General features: G+C 40.1%; 1 protein-coding gene across 1 annotated transcript in view; it reads left to right on the plus strand.

The window, feature by feature from the left end:
• The window catches only part of lekr1 (leucine, glutamate and lysine rich 1), a 101,088-nt gene that overhangs the window by 79,194 nt on the left and 7,200 nt on the right, over positions 1-14,694 (plus strand). Inside the window, exons 9-11 of the mRNA XM_005920114.2 lie at positions 4,352-4,427; positions 8,296-8,460; positions 11,970-12,173. Coding sequence (XP_005920176.1) covers positions 4,352-4,427; positions 8,296-8,460; positions 11,970-12,173 — 445 coding nt within the window. The remainder of the gene's footprint in view (positions 1-4,351; positions 4,428-8,295; positions 8,461-11,969; positions 12,174-14,694) is intronic.

The raw sequence follows: 14,694 nt of genomic DNA on the forward strand, positions 1-14,694 counted from the left end.
GCCTTTGAAATCTTCATCATCTTTCCAGGTGGAGAGTGGTGTCCCTGAGGATGTATTATGTCAGCAGAGATTTGTGTTAGCTGTTGATCCGCTTTGTTTATTCACAAACACGCAAAAAAAAGGGGGAAAAAAGTGGAAATTGCCTTTGTGATGTGCGGACAGTTTAATTTCTTTGTCTGTGTGTGTGCACACAGATTTTATCAGCAGAAGTAGGCAAATAGAGTGTGCCTTTTGATGAGGCAGCACCCGCTGCACACAGCCACTCACACACACATGCACACACACACACACACTCTGCACAAAAACACATTTGCCTGTCCTTAAAAGCAGCCTGGCGTGTGAGTGAACGAGAGAGTGTTCCCGGATTTTCCCATCATTCCTCCCTGTAATCCCCCGAGACCTCCTTCTGAGGGCTGAACTTGCACGCTCACGCTTCCCAGGGGGTCACACATGCCAACACACACACACACACGCACTCACTGCAAATTTAAAAGGTCTGATACACTGCATAGCTGCGGGGGTCTACTTATTTGATAATCAGAGGGGAATTATATCTGACAGTGAAACACATGCACACGCTGCTGAAAACACTCACATAAAGACATACACAAATATTGTATGCATCAGCAGTTTCTCACATATTAAGTCTTCAGCTTCATGAAACTGTCAGATCCTAACTTGGAGGGTTCTTCGTCTTCACCAGCTGAACTGAAAAACATCTGCAGGCTCTGTGCTTTAGAAAACACACATACTCAGAACAGGCAAAAAAAAAGTCCTTTTCTCAATATACTGAGTATGCAATGAAATGTACTTCTCTAAGCAGTTGAATGTAAGCAGCATGGACAAATGACACCAATCCTTGCTTCTCAGTCAGTTATCAGTCAGCGAACATTTAAACTGACACCAGGAATATGCTTTGATTAGATTAACGGTATTTAAGCTGTTTGAAATATGACTGCCTTGTCACTGCTGCCCAGAGCGCTGCAGCGACGCTGAAACGACCAACTGATGGATCATTTGCTAGAAATATAACTTAATCTGCACTTGGTTTCCTAATTTATTGGACAAACACACAGTTTTTCTCTCTGTTCAATTATGATGTGACTGAATGCTGACCTTTAGCAGTCCTTTCATTTTTCATGTGGAGGCTTAAAGATAATTGAAGTCTAGGACCAATTTTCATCACCGAATGCTGTGTTTCCTACCTTGAGATGCTCTTCTAGACTTTTACAGCAACAACCTTCAGCTGCTCTCTTAATTCAGTTTTGTACTTAATAACTGAAAAGCTGCTCTACTGAGGGGAGATCAGGTGACTGACTTGGCCATTGGCATGTCTTTGCCTTGAGAAACTCTTGGGTTGCTTTTGCAGCATGATTTGAGTCATTATTCATTCATACTGTGAAGTCCTGCCCAGTCAGTTTTGCAGCATTTGGCTGAACCTGAGCAGAGAGTACAGCCCTGTACACAACACACTTCCTTCTGCTCTTTCTATCAGCACTCATATCATCAATAAACACTGGTGACCCGATTCAGGCTCTTTTAGATGTTTGGTAAAGTCTAATCTGACCTTTTTGTAATTGAGTGTAATCAGTGGTTTGCACCTTGTAAATTTCTCTTTCCTGTAAACTCTGACAGTGACATTCCTGCCTCCTCGTGCACCGTATTGACTTTGCTAGAAGTTGTGAAGTTGTTTTTCTTACTCATGGAAATAATTTTGTCATCATCCACTTTAGTCTTCTGGTCTTTTAGGCCTTTTGGTGATGCTGAGCTTCACAGAGAATTCATTCTTTTTAAAAAATGAACCTGATTGTTGTTTTTTCCTAAAGTTTCTGTCTGACAGGTTTATTTAGTTTTTTCAGCCTAATGATAGCCTCCCTCACTTGCACTGACATCTCTTTGGGTCTCGGTGAGATGCTCTAAAATACTAATTCAACACTTTGAATTATCTAAAGATATTTTATCTGCATCATTCGTCATGAAATACCAAGGCCATGAAACTGTGTCAGATGTCCAGTTACCTTTGACCCTTTGACAGTGTATAAAAGATGACTGTAATTCCTAAACACTCAGCATTTTTGTAAACCGCACTTCAGCCACACTCCTTATTTTTTGGTTTAATATCCACTGTGGTGGTGTACAGAGGCAAAACAGCAAAACTCTGTTTTTGTCCAACAAATAATGGACCTGACTGTAATTAGCTCTCACCATTGTTTCGACAACAAAGGCTTTCTACTGATCAAAGATTTATATGATTACATTTATGTAATTATTGACCCAAACCAAGAGGCTGTTGAGCTCTGGGTTCTTCTTAGGAATTAAAGTGCTTCAGTGGGTGTTGTATGTGGATTACAAATACCATATATCTTATTCTTAACATTTGTGACTTTACACAGTTCAGTTCAATAAGGAGAAATCATTAGAAGGAACTGAACAGGATTTATTGATATACAGAATTCAGTTGTGCTGTTTGGCGATTACACTCCGATGGCCCATCACAGCAGAATGAAATCTCCTACACACACCCAAGAGTTTGCATCTATTTTTATGCTTCATTGTATGTGTGTGTGTGTGTGTGTGTGTGTGTGTGTGTGTGTGTGTGTGTGTGTGTGTGTGTGTGTGTGTGTGTGTGTGTGTGTGGGGTGGTGTGTTTGTGCACGTGTATTTCCAAGATTAGTGGGGAAAGGATAGAAATGCGTCTGGCCCGAGCAGGAAGAGATGGAATATAGCTGTTGCTCTTTATTATTATACTGTAGTTCGTCTACTCCACAATCAGATATGCACAGAGTCATCTGTGTGCGTGCTTCTACACACAGCCATCGTACAAGACTTTTCCTTGCCCGATGATGCCTCTTACATGCATGAGACACTTTGTTAATCTCTGTTACACATGCATGAGTTCTCATGCCACTTTGTGTGTGTGTGTGTGTGTGTGTGTTTCAGCGTATGTGAATGTGCGACAGCATGCTTGATGTTATTGATATGATTTATGTTTTGTGCCATTTTGACCAGTGTTTTGAATTTTCGTGCATTTTTGATTGTTCTGTGTTATTTTTGAGTTCTCTTGTATCCTATGGTTCCTAGGTTATTCTGGTCAGCATGGTTTATTAGATTTCCCCTCGCGTCGCCCTCTGTGTATCTGTGAGTTCTTGTGCCTCGTTTCCCTTCCTGTTTTATTCCATGTTTCCCCAGCCCGTCATGTCTGTGCTCTCCCTTCTGCTCCTCCGTGTTCTCTCTCCCCCTCCAGCCTGCGTCTCAGTGTACTTCCTGTTTTACTTTGATAGTCTTGATAATCAGTGTAGGTCGTGTTGTGTTTGGTCCTGCCCCGTCTAGTTATGATTATTCGTGTCAGCTGCGTTCCTTGTGTGCTCCCACGTCCCTCGTTATCTTTCTGTGTGTTTATGTCCGCGTCTCCCTCGGTCCTTTGTCGCGTCTCCTTGTGTGCCTCCCCGTGTGCCTCCCCGTGTGATTAGTTATGTATTTTCCCTGTTTAGATTTGTACCGTTTTGCCTTTTTTCCCAGCAATAAAGCTGTGTTTTTGAGTTCACGTCCTGCTCCTGTGAGTTTTGCATTTGGGTCCTCACCTTCCTGCACACAGCCAGTTAATGACAATTCAATATTCATATGTGTCTACAGGATCTCTGCTTTTTGTTTGGTATTAGTTTCTAAGCCTTAATGTTGCTCCGGGTTCCCTCAGTGAGCCTTTTCTACAAATTACTCTGTATAAACATTTGCAAGAAAAAAAAAAGAAGGGAAAAAAAGCTCAGCTTGTCTCACTGTGGCCTTGAATTTATGCTCCTTCACATCTTATCAGGCAGACCAGCTGCTGAAGTGACATATAATATTTGGACACAAGATCAACAAATCAATGAGGTTTACCCTTTCTAGCTGACTCCGCTTTATCTCCCACACTGTCTTTCTTTCTTAGACTTCACACAGACAATTTTTGAGCTTTTATGTCTTTAGCATGTCTGTGGTATGTGGGCTGTAGGTGGTTTATGTGTGTATTTTGTTTTTTCATTTACGCAGTGGGCAGGGGGAGTCTTTGTTAAAGTCAAAAGCAGCCAGGGACTGTGAGTGCATTATTTGGTCTCAGACAGTTGGTCAAATTTTTGTCACTACAGTCTGGTTTTACAAACAGATGGCTGCTATTTCTGCTGTATCGAGTAAGGAAAGGAGTTATCTTGTCCTAGGGCTGCAGTTGAACTGATGATATGTTGTCTCCCCCACAGTGGATGTTTGTTTAATGTTGCCCTATTTACATAAAAGGGAGAAAAATTGTATCACATGTGCAGTAGATTGTTTTTATTGCAAGGCAGGATATTTTTAATGAGTGAACTGTGCGTGTTTGCAGGGATGTTATGCTAGAATCTCATGGCAGAGCCCTTAATATGATGAAGGAAGACTTCACTCAGCAGCTGGCCACAAAGGTAAGTCTTTATCAGTATGAACAATAATCCTTTAAATACTGATACACAGCAATAAAGAATATGTTACTAAGCCAGTTTGTGTAGTCATCCAGTTTTTTGGGATTTTTTAAGCAGATTTTTATTTATTCCACCGTTTATTTTCCAAAAATGCCCCATTTGTCTCCTTTCAAATGCTTGCACTGCACAGCGCCCTGAGCAGCCTGGCATCTTAAGATCATTTTGACGTGGTCAAGCATTTACATGAACACGGTGCAGCTGAATTATGTGGAAGAAAGATTAATACCAGTCCTATAAAATAAACACCATCCTAGACGCATTGTCAGCAGCAGATGACTAGCGGTGTAATTTGTACAATGCATTGTTTTAATTTTGTATGATGAAATGAGTGCATCAGTTTACCGATGTCAGACATTCAGTTCCCGAGTGCTGAAGTAAACAGACGTTTAGGAGAGCGTCCAAGCTGTTGTCACAGTTCAGAGAAGTCTAATAGGGAGAATCCTGACTCACACAATGTGGACAACATTACAGGACACCAGGACCACCAGTCTGTTTAACACCAGATAAATTGAACACACAAACACGCACGCACACAAAACCAATCTGCCTTTTATTAGTCAAACAGTACACTGTCTGCCTGTCTGGCGGCAAAAGTCACTGAGGTTTTGCTGTGTGTCACAACAAAGAGGGCATTTCACCAGAAAAAAGAAGGAAATTAAGCTGCTTTCTGTCTCGCTTCTTTCTTTTTTGCTTATGCTGATTAATGTTTATATGAGAAAATACAGATGCTTTGCTCAAGAGCCATAACAAGCAAAATATTTGTGGACAAGAATTCAAAGAAGCATGTTTGACTTGACGTATGCACATCTCCATCACTACCTCAGGTCTTCTACACCCTTAAAACACATTTAACCCCAGAAATCGCATTATAGAAATCTTAGTCTTGAAGAAATCTGCTTGCAGCAATCAGAGAGAAACAGTATGACAGAACTGACTAAACAGGTTGCCATACTCTAAAGTTATATTAAAAGCGATTTATAATGCTGCTGAAGTGTTCTCTCTGTTCAGTCCGTAAAGACTCCGCCCTCCCGTCAGCCATTTCTCTCGTTAGAGCCATCTGTCTGTCTGTCAGAGGCACATCTGTTAAGGAGCTGAACGGAGAGTGCACGGACAATCTGTTTTCGCTAGGCTGACTAACAGCAGAAAATTACTAGACAAAAATAGTTTTCACGTAGGCTCGGCAGGAAGAAATCAGCGTTGTTGTTATGTATTGATTAGCCGATCTTACAGCAAAGGCCTGCGGTGAAACCAAAAAGCTTGTAAAGTTGCAGGTTGCCTTTGGAGGGCCTTGTTCAGTCATTACAGAGCATGTTGAAAAGGTGTTTATTCAGAAAACCACTCAAGATAGACAATTGGCAATTGGCTGGCAAGCAGTTTCAAGGCAAGGTGAGGCCTGTTCCCTGGTTATTTTATGAAAAATAAAGCAGGTATAATATCTATACTTGACTCAAAGTGTTACATGTTTTAATAGCTTTTCAGCTAACCCTGTCAGAGAGAGAAAAGCTTTAGAAGGGACTAAATCAACAATCTGGTTCATTCTTACAATGAATTAATGCACTGAGCAGCTCAGCAACATCAAGAAGGTCAGAAAGACCACAGAAGATGACTAAAGTGCATGATGACAGAATTATTTCCGTTATTAAGAAAAACAGCTGCAAACCAAATCAAGAACACACCTAAAAGAGGTAGTAGTGTCATTGCCACCGTCTGCAATCAAGAGACACCCTGTGAATGAAAATACAGCGAGTTTACAGCAAGGTGCAAACCACTGGTTAGACTTAAGAGCAAGAGGGCCAGATTAGACTTTACTAGAAAACATCTGAAAGAGGCTGCACAGCACGTATCATCTATCAAACATGATGGAGTCATGTTATGTGCCCCTGCCAGTAGAACTGGGTCACTAGTGTTTATTGATAATGCGAGTGCTAATAGAATAATTTCTGAAGTATACTCTCCACTCAGATTCAGCCAAATGCTGCAAAACTGACAGACAGTGCTTCACAGTACAAGTAATATGATGACTCAAAGCATACTGCAAAAACAACCCACGAGTTTCTCAACATAAGGAAATGGTTTCTGATCTTAACCCATCAAGCATGGCTTTTAAGTTACTCAGCGTGGCTGAGTACAGTCCTGACATCAGGACACAGTCATTGACTGGCCAAAGATTAACCTTCCAAGTATTAAAAACAATCCCTATATTTAAAACTATATTACTTTGTCTAATTAATTTTGAACCCTTGAGCATGGGGGGCTGTGTATAAAAATGTCTTAATAAATTAATAAAGTCTTAATGCAAATTCCCAAACCCCTAGAATTAAAGCTAAAAGCCTCCAATTCAATCATATATAGATTATTTGACTTTAATCTATTGTGGTGTACAAACCACCAGCTGTATCTAGGCTGTCAATTTAAAATTAATCATTTAAAATAATTACAGAATTGCTTTAGGCATTGTACTCCTAGGCCTGAACAAGTGCCGGGCACAAATATAACACTGGAACACACACACACCACAAATACACATAGATGTGAAGACATTGACACATACTTTATTTGGACTAAAATACTTACAAACACACACAAACACACACATCCATATGGGTTATTGTTCATTCTGGGCTTCCTGATTTCACATGAATTTATACCCATGAAAAGGAAGCGGCCACTCTGGTGCGCTTTTTAAATACAAACGACAGCTGTGTACATACACACACACATACACTCGCTCACAAAAGGATATACACATACAAACCATCCATGCTCTTCACACGTACATTCAGCCAGCAAAGAGGAAGTGGTGTTTTCTCATTTCATCCAACACACGCAATCTTAGTCTCTCATACAGTTCAACAAACCAAAACCATAATATGCATGCACGCACAAGGTCAAATACACACATTTTCACACGCCAATCTGCCCTTTTTTTCCCTCTCTGACACCCACAACCACTATTTTTCTTGCACTTGAAGGCAAAAATGCACAAAGACACATGCACCAGATAAACACATACAAAATCACAATGGTCCCAGTCCCGGGGCGCTGGTGCACACTTTGTCTGATCTCTTTGCTGGTGGAAAGAAAACAAGGTGGCCTTGGCCAAGCCGGGCTAAAAATATGTCGCATGCAACTTTGGCCCCCGCTCTGAAAGCTGGTGTTTTATGTCCCAACAGTTCTTTTTTGGACTGCAACAGCATTGTGACAAGGCCAGTCACACTGCTATCATTGTAACACACTCTAACAAAGCGTTCCTCTCACATAGTGTGAAAGGAGTTAGGACATTGTTTCTGTTTTGAGCTTGCATCACCACTGAGCTGCAACACAGCATGGAACAATACAGCGTTTGTCAAAGTGTTTTATAAGATATTAGAAATTTAGTAGTAAAGAGGCAAATAAGAATCAAGGGAAACCACAGAGGAATTAAACACAACTTTGTGTGGGGTTTGGTGGCCAGACATCTTGATGTTGTATAAATATTTTTTACCCAGCTGTTTGATAACACCACTTTTATTATTTTCTGTGTGTCTCGAGCTCTTTCTTTCTTTTTTTTTTGCACTGACAAAGCTGACAAAGCCTTGTGTGACGTTCCTCCTTCCTGTTTATATGATGAAGAACGCCACACTTGGTCTGAATCAGAGACCGGCCTCAGGATGTTCTTTGTCTCAATGACAAAGTCTCTTTCTGTTTTAATTAGCTTTGCTGTTGTGCAAGTGCAGTGCTGTTGTCATTATTGTATGCAAGAATAAACATATGTAGGCTGGTCTTGTGTAAATGTTTTTTTTGTGTGTGTGTTTTGGCTTTAATTCTGTAGCTGACTGCTGCCCTAGAAGAGCAAAGATCCCAGAGTTCATTGCACCTGAGGGAGCAGATGGAGAAGCTTCGCCGGGAGATGGACCTAGAGCTGACAGTGGACAGGGAGAAGAGCCAGTTCATGCTTCTACAGTGTCAGCGAGACAGGTCCCAGCTTCAGCAGAAGGTGCATAGGTGTTAGGTGAACATGAGTGTTGTACACATCAAATTCCATTACAGAAATAGGAGCAAAATGCATGCAGTTCTTAAAGCCTTTGTTCACAATATCAAGCTTTTGTGGTTGTCCTTTTCAATTTTGCCCCCCTTTACATCTCATCTTTCATTCACTGTATTATGAGAAAGAAATCTGAACAGATGGCAAGCAGACAGATTATTCTGAAATTGCAGATAAGAGGACAGAGCATGTGCTTCGCCGAGTACATCCATCGTTCTTGTGTTCTCTTTTGTAATTTGCCATCTGTCAACTTTTTCCTTTCTCTTTTGGCCATTTTACTTCCCTGTGTGTCTGTCTTTATTTGTTTTCTCTCTGCGACTTTGTGGCCTCTAGAAATGTAAGACCAGGATCTGCTTGCACCAGCTTTTTGTAAAACTTTCAGTTTCTGGGTAAAGTTCTTCCTGAGTTCTTTGTGAGTAGTAACTCTTTTCAAAGTAGGGAATTTAGTACTCACTATGCATCAAATTCAAGTTTTCACAGGACTTGGTAGCTTGTAGAACAAATTTTAGCAATAATAACTTGAAGTAATCTGTATGACTTCATCAGTCTCTCACATCATTGTGGAGGAATTTTGGTCCAGTCTTCTTTTCAGTTCTTTGAGGTTTGCTGGCATTTGTTTATACACAGCTCTCTTAAGGTCCCTCACCAGCATTTCAGTCAGGCTGAGGCCTGGACTTTGACTGGGCCATTGCAACACCTTGATTATTTTCTTTTTCAGTCATCCTGTTGTAGAGTTGCTGCTGTCCATGGGATCTTTGTCCTGTTTATGACCCAGTTTCAACCAAACTTTAGCTCAGACAGACGGCCTCACATTTGACTCTAGAATACTTTGGTATACAGAGGAGTTTGTGATTGACTAAGACAGGGGACCAGTTCCTGTGGTCGTCACGTCTCCACTACTCTTCTTGATAGTTGATATGAGGTGTTTGTGCTGATATGTTCGCTCTGTGTTTGTTTTTCTCCAAACGAGGTGCTGTGCATTATGGCCAAACATCTCCACTTTGGTCTCATATGTCCAAAGGACATTGTTGACATTCAAGTCTCGAGATTTGTTTAGATGAACTTTGTAAAAGTAAGCGGTGGTGCCATGCTCTTTTTAGAGAGAAGAGGCTTTCTCCTGGCAATACTTCCAAACAGGCCATGGTTGTTCATCTGTTCAAGTGTATTTGATTATTGGCACCTGGCTGTTACTTTCCCTCTTAGGTCCCAGTCAGTCAAGTCTACAAACCGGTTCACTGAGAAATAATGTGCATTCCCTAACCAGTCAGCAAGTGGTTGTTGGAAGTTGCTGACTTTGACGTGGTAAAAACGTCCTTGCAACTGCTTTGGTCACTAGCAGATTATCTGCTGACTTGTCTGCAAACACACGCCAACTACTTACCCTAGCAAGAGTTAAACTTGAAGAAGTGTGACACAAACCAGAAACAGAGAAACTTGGCCTTTAAAGTAAAAGGCGTGCCTTTTGAAATTTGTTGTTTGCAGATTTAAGGCACAACTTTTACGTTGAAAGTGAATGACTGCTTGGTCGGTAGTTGGCGAGTATTAGCAGACACTCTCCTGCGCAAACTTTGGGCGAGTGCAGTAAGCTGCTGGTAATTGCATAAATGTTTTCAGTGCAGTGGTATTTACCTCTTTGCAACCAATTTTACCTAGTGACTGCCGGGAACGTCCAACAACCACTCATCAGCTTGTCACTGACTGATCTCTAGGCCTTTGAGGATGAGGCTTTTGCAATTGATTTCACAGCAACTGCTGGTAAACACTTACAAACAATCTGAGAATATGGTTTTTGTTTACCAAGGTCTCTAGGCCTGTGTGACTCAGGCTGTAAATCATATGAAAAGAATTAAGGGTATACTTCGTTTTTCACACAGTGCTTCTGAATTTTGTCTTATTTTTGTAAATAAATACTGATGTGGTGTAATAGATCATGTGTTGTTGTGTTGTTGTCTGAGGTTTTGTATTTAAATTTACCTCATTTTAAGGACCTGATAGCTTATGTAAAACCTTAGAAAGATGGTGTACTTTCTTTTTGACATGGCCTTAATTGACTGCAAAATTTTGAAGAAAATATTTGCAGACATTTGTGCATTAATTAGTAATTAATTCTTAATCTAGTCAAGTTATAGTAACAGTGTGACTAAACTAATGTTTCAAAATAGTGGTAACTTTTTTCTAGTGTGGGCTGAAAAGAAGCAAATTAACCACTAAATTTGGGAACTTGTAGAAGTTCCTCTAGCTGTTTATGAGGCTTGCATAACAATAAGGAGTAAAAATAAAGAGCCTTAAACCATTTCTGTATTGGGACTGTATCAGTTCCTTAATAGCTTGTAGGACGTCTTCATTGAATAGCTCGCTTCAGTTCATGCCACAGCTTGCATGTCATTTTCATGCAAGTCTCAGTTAGTCTTTGAAAACATGAGTTTTCTTCATTGTGACGTTGATTTACTTTTGCGATGGTTGTTATAGGTGATTGACTGCAGAACACTCACCTGTTATGTTACGTCTCCCTTTTTTTTCCCTTCCTGGTGGCCCTCAATTAATACCATCTGTACCACGCCGGACAGTGAAATTTATGGAGATGGATATACTGCTTGTCCACATATTTTAGAAAAAGTATCAAAAATGCAATTCCAACCTCTATGTAGCATTGGACATAGGCACAAACATATCCAACAGTGTGTGCTGCAGCCCCTGTGAGTCAATCACAAGTAGGAACCAGGTCTGTCTGAATTTTTGATAAGTTGTTTTTAGACCAAGAAGACAGTGTACAATGTTAAACAGAATATCTAGGGCACACTGAGGAAGCGTAAATCCACCTCTTAATTATTATTTTTTTAAAAAACAATTTTTCCATATAAAGCTTGATACCTGACTGTTAATGTTGGAAAGGAAAGATTCTGTTGATTTTCTGTGTCAGATTTTAAATCCAGATGTTGGATATGTGATAACAGTGGATGATGACGTGCGGGTTAGCAGGTTTCCCACACCCAAAAATATATATCCGCCCACATTTAAACTGCTGATGGTAGGAGACAACAATAAAAGAGAAAGCAAAACACAAACCAGTGTCAAGATCACAAATTTGACAAGCAGTGAATATGCCCAGTGTAGTAAAATGCTAAATTCCCCCCTCAAGCCCTTCAGCTCCTACTGTGTCTGTCACTGCTAATTCCCTTCCTGCCCACTTCTGGAACAAAGTCTAGACGAGGTCAAAGAAAACATGTTGTCCCCAATATATGAAGCAGAAACGCTTGAAGCTTTTGCATTTTTATGTCACCTCGATTTCCCCGTAGTCCCTGAAAGACATTTTAATGAGTCCGTTTGAAATCCACAAAATGCCAGACAGCATCATTTAAAGAGATCCACATCTCAAAACCGTCCTGTCCTGTTTAAACAGTCTTTTGTTTACTATAAGTAACTGTTTTTATTCATGGATTAAAACATGTCTTCTTTTGCAGTTGGAGAAGAGTGAAATGAAACTGCGGGAACTGCAAGAGGTACTGCAGCAAGAGTGGAGGAGCAGGGAGGACAAGAGGAGAACCCAATGTGAGGAGAGGAGGAGAAAAGAGGAGGAGATACACCGACAGGCGATGGCAAATCTGGTCCAGGCTAAAGCGGCGATAAAGCTGATGACTGAGAAGAATGCTGAACTACAGGAAGAGGTGTGCGCATGGTTGGTCTAACCATGGGTGGAACCGTGGAAGGTTTCTCAGTTTTTTTGTTCTTCAGGTGAATTTAAAACAGAAAGTGTGCATTTGCGAACAAAGACATTTGCCTTAGCTTCACATGTTCATGTGCAATCCCTATTCACACAGGGCCGGATCGCATTAATTAGGCGCATGTTTACATTAGCTTGATCACAGCCAGAGGCAGTGAGCGAGAAAGTTTAAGATGAAGAGAGAGCGAGAGAAGCGAGAGACAGACAGAGTTCATATTTGCTTTGGCAGCAGAGCGCGCAGTGTTGGATTTCTGTGGCAGTACGTTTCAAAATGGAGTCGAATTAAATTGCGAAGCAGCACATAAAGAGATGGAAGCGGCGCAAAGAGGAAGCAGGATGGGGCGTGCATATAAAAAGTTCAAATGGAGGAATGAATAAAAGAAGGCCAGTGTGTGTGCACGTGGTTGAGGGAATGAATGAACGATAGCGCGGGAGCAAACTTTATGAACAAGAACAAAGACGGGACAGGAAGGAGAGCTTCCTGTAGTGATGAGCTTGACTTTGCCAAACATTCTGTGTGTGTGTGTGTGTGTGTGTGTGTGTGTGTGTGTGACTTTATTTTTTATATGTTTTTGGTAGCTTTGGTATCTGTGTGTTATTCTTTCTGTCTGTAAACACCATAGCTGTGAGTTTTGAGTGAATTCTGATGAAACTTTGTGGGGGTGGGGTCCTGTTAATAGTCCACCAAAATTTGGCCTGAATCCACCAAGGTCTTAAAGGTCAGCTTCATGATTTACTGGCCAAAATTGACAATAACAGTGATTCTTACAGTGTGGTCTATATTGTCATAGATAGTAATGTATACAGATTTCAAATATTTGATATCTGACCTCCAAGGTTCATAGATCGATCTGATGGTCAAAGTGATAATAAAGCCATATAGAGATTTTTAAAAGTATGTTTCTTGACCTCTGACCTCTTCTTCAAGGTCAAATAAGGTCAAATTTTCATACTTTTAAAAATCTGCTGGCTTCTTTTGTATTGGCAACATTTAGGAAATGATACTGTCACATGGGTATTCTAAATATCACATTATAGCTGACCTCTGACCTCAATTTTACACTCCAGAAATATACTGCAGTGTAATATTATTTAACAAGCTCGTGTTATTCATGTCTAGTTATTTACAAATCAATGCTTATTATCCATTACCTACTCCTACACAACGAATGTGTAATCAAAGTAAACATCTGTCATGCTGCCCTTATCTGATTTTTAATGCACAACAAACTTTTTAAATTAAGTTTGAAAAGAACAAAGAAAACTAAATGAATCCATAATACACCACAGTTCCCTTAAAAGTAAATGCTGCCCAGAGATTTAGCTGCCTTGGTTAAAGTTTGTGCTCTCAGAGTGCTTTTCTTTAATATTGCTTTGGCAATATGCTTTTTGGAAATTTAGTTTCAGAAGCCTGTAATTAAAATGTGTACCAGGTATGTAAGAACTTTTAAATCATTTGTGGCGAGCCGGCCAGAGATAAAATCCAGAACCCTAAAGTTTTATTTCAGACAAAGGTCATACACACAGAGACAAAGGGGGAGGCAAAAGAGAGTCCAAAAAAACAGTGTAAAAGTAAGCGATGAAGAAGCCAAGCAGGAACACAGGGAAGCCTTTGAAAGTTAAAAAGAAAAAGAAAATGAAAAAGGGAATACAATCTGGGAAATGCCTGGAAAGCTATGCTGTGTAAAGTACAAGTTCTGGCAACTGTAAAGTGAACAGTGGTTTGTGTATATACTGAAGAGACTGACTGGCTAATTGAACACAGGCAGCATGTAAAAAGCAGAAATATCGAGCAAAGGGCAGAAGTAAACCAACAGACGAATACAATTCTCCAAATTAAAGTGGAACAACCAAAAAAAGAACCAGAAACGGGGGAATTTTCTGTCCTTTCACATTACTAGAAGTAATTAGAGCCACAGTTAGTATTTACATTTAGGTCCTTATATATTTGGACCTAACTAAACATAGTTTACTGAAATCTATTCCAATTATAGTTATATATTGGACATGGACATAATTACTAGACTCTCAGCTTTCCTTTGACTGCATCCATATTTAAATTAGATCAAGGGTTTAGGAGTTTCAGCTCCTTAACATGTGTCACTTTTTAAAGGGACCAAAAGGTAATTGATTCAAAGGCTATTTCATGGACAGCTGTGGGCAATTCCTTCATTGTATCACTATCAATTGAGCAGATAAAAGACCTGGGCTTGATTTGAGGTGTCGTGCTTTCATCAGGAACATTTTGCTTTGAACAGACAACGTGCAGTCAAAGGAGCTAAAAGCTATCCTTAAGCTGCAAAAACAGAAAAAAAAAGATCTGAGAAATTGCTACAATCATAGTAGTGGCAAAATCTACAGTTTGGTACATCCTGAGAAAGAAAGAAAGAAAGAAAGAAAGAAAGAAAGAAAGAAAGAAAGAAAGAAAGAAAGAAAGAAAGAAAGAAAGAAAGAAAGAAAGAAAG

Source organism: Haplochromis burtoni, unplaced genomic scaffold (genome assembly GCF_018398535.1).
Source record: "Haplochromis burtoni strain Fernald_Lab_line unplaced genomic scaffold, NCSU_Asbu1 Contig_38, whole genome shotgun sequence".
NCBI classification, from domain to species: domain Eukaryota; kingdom Metazoa; phylum Chordata; class Actinopteri; order Cichliformes; family Cichlidae; genus Haplochromis; species Haplochromis burtoni.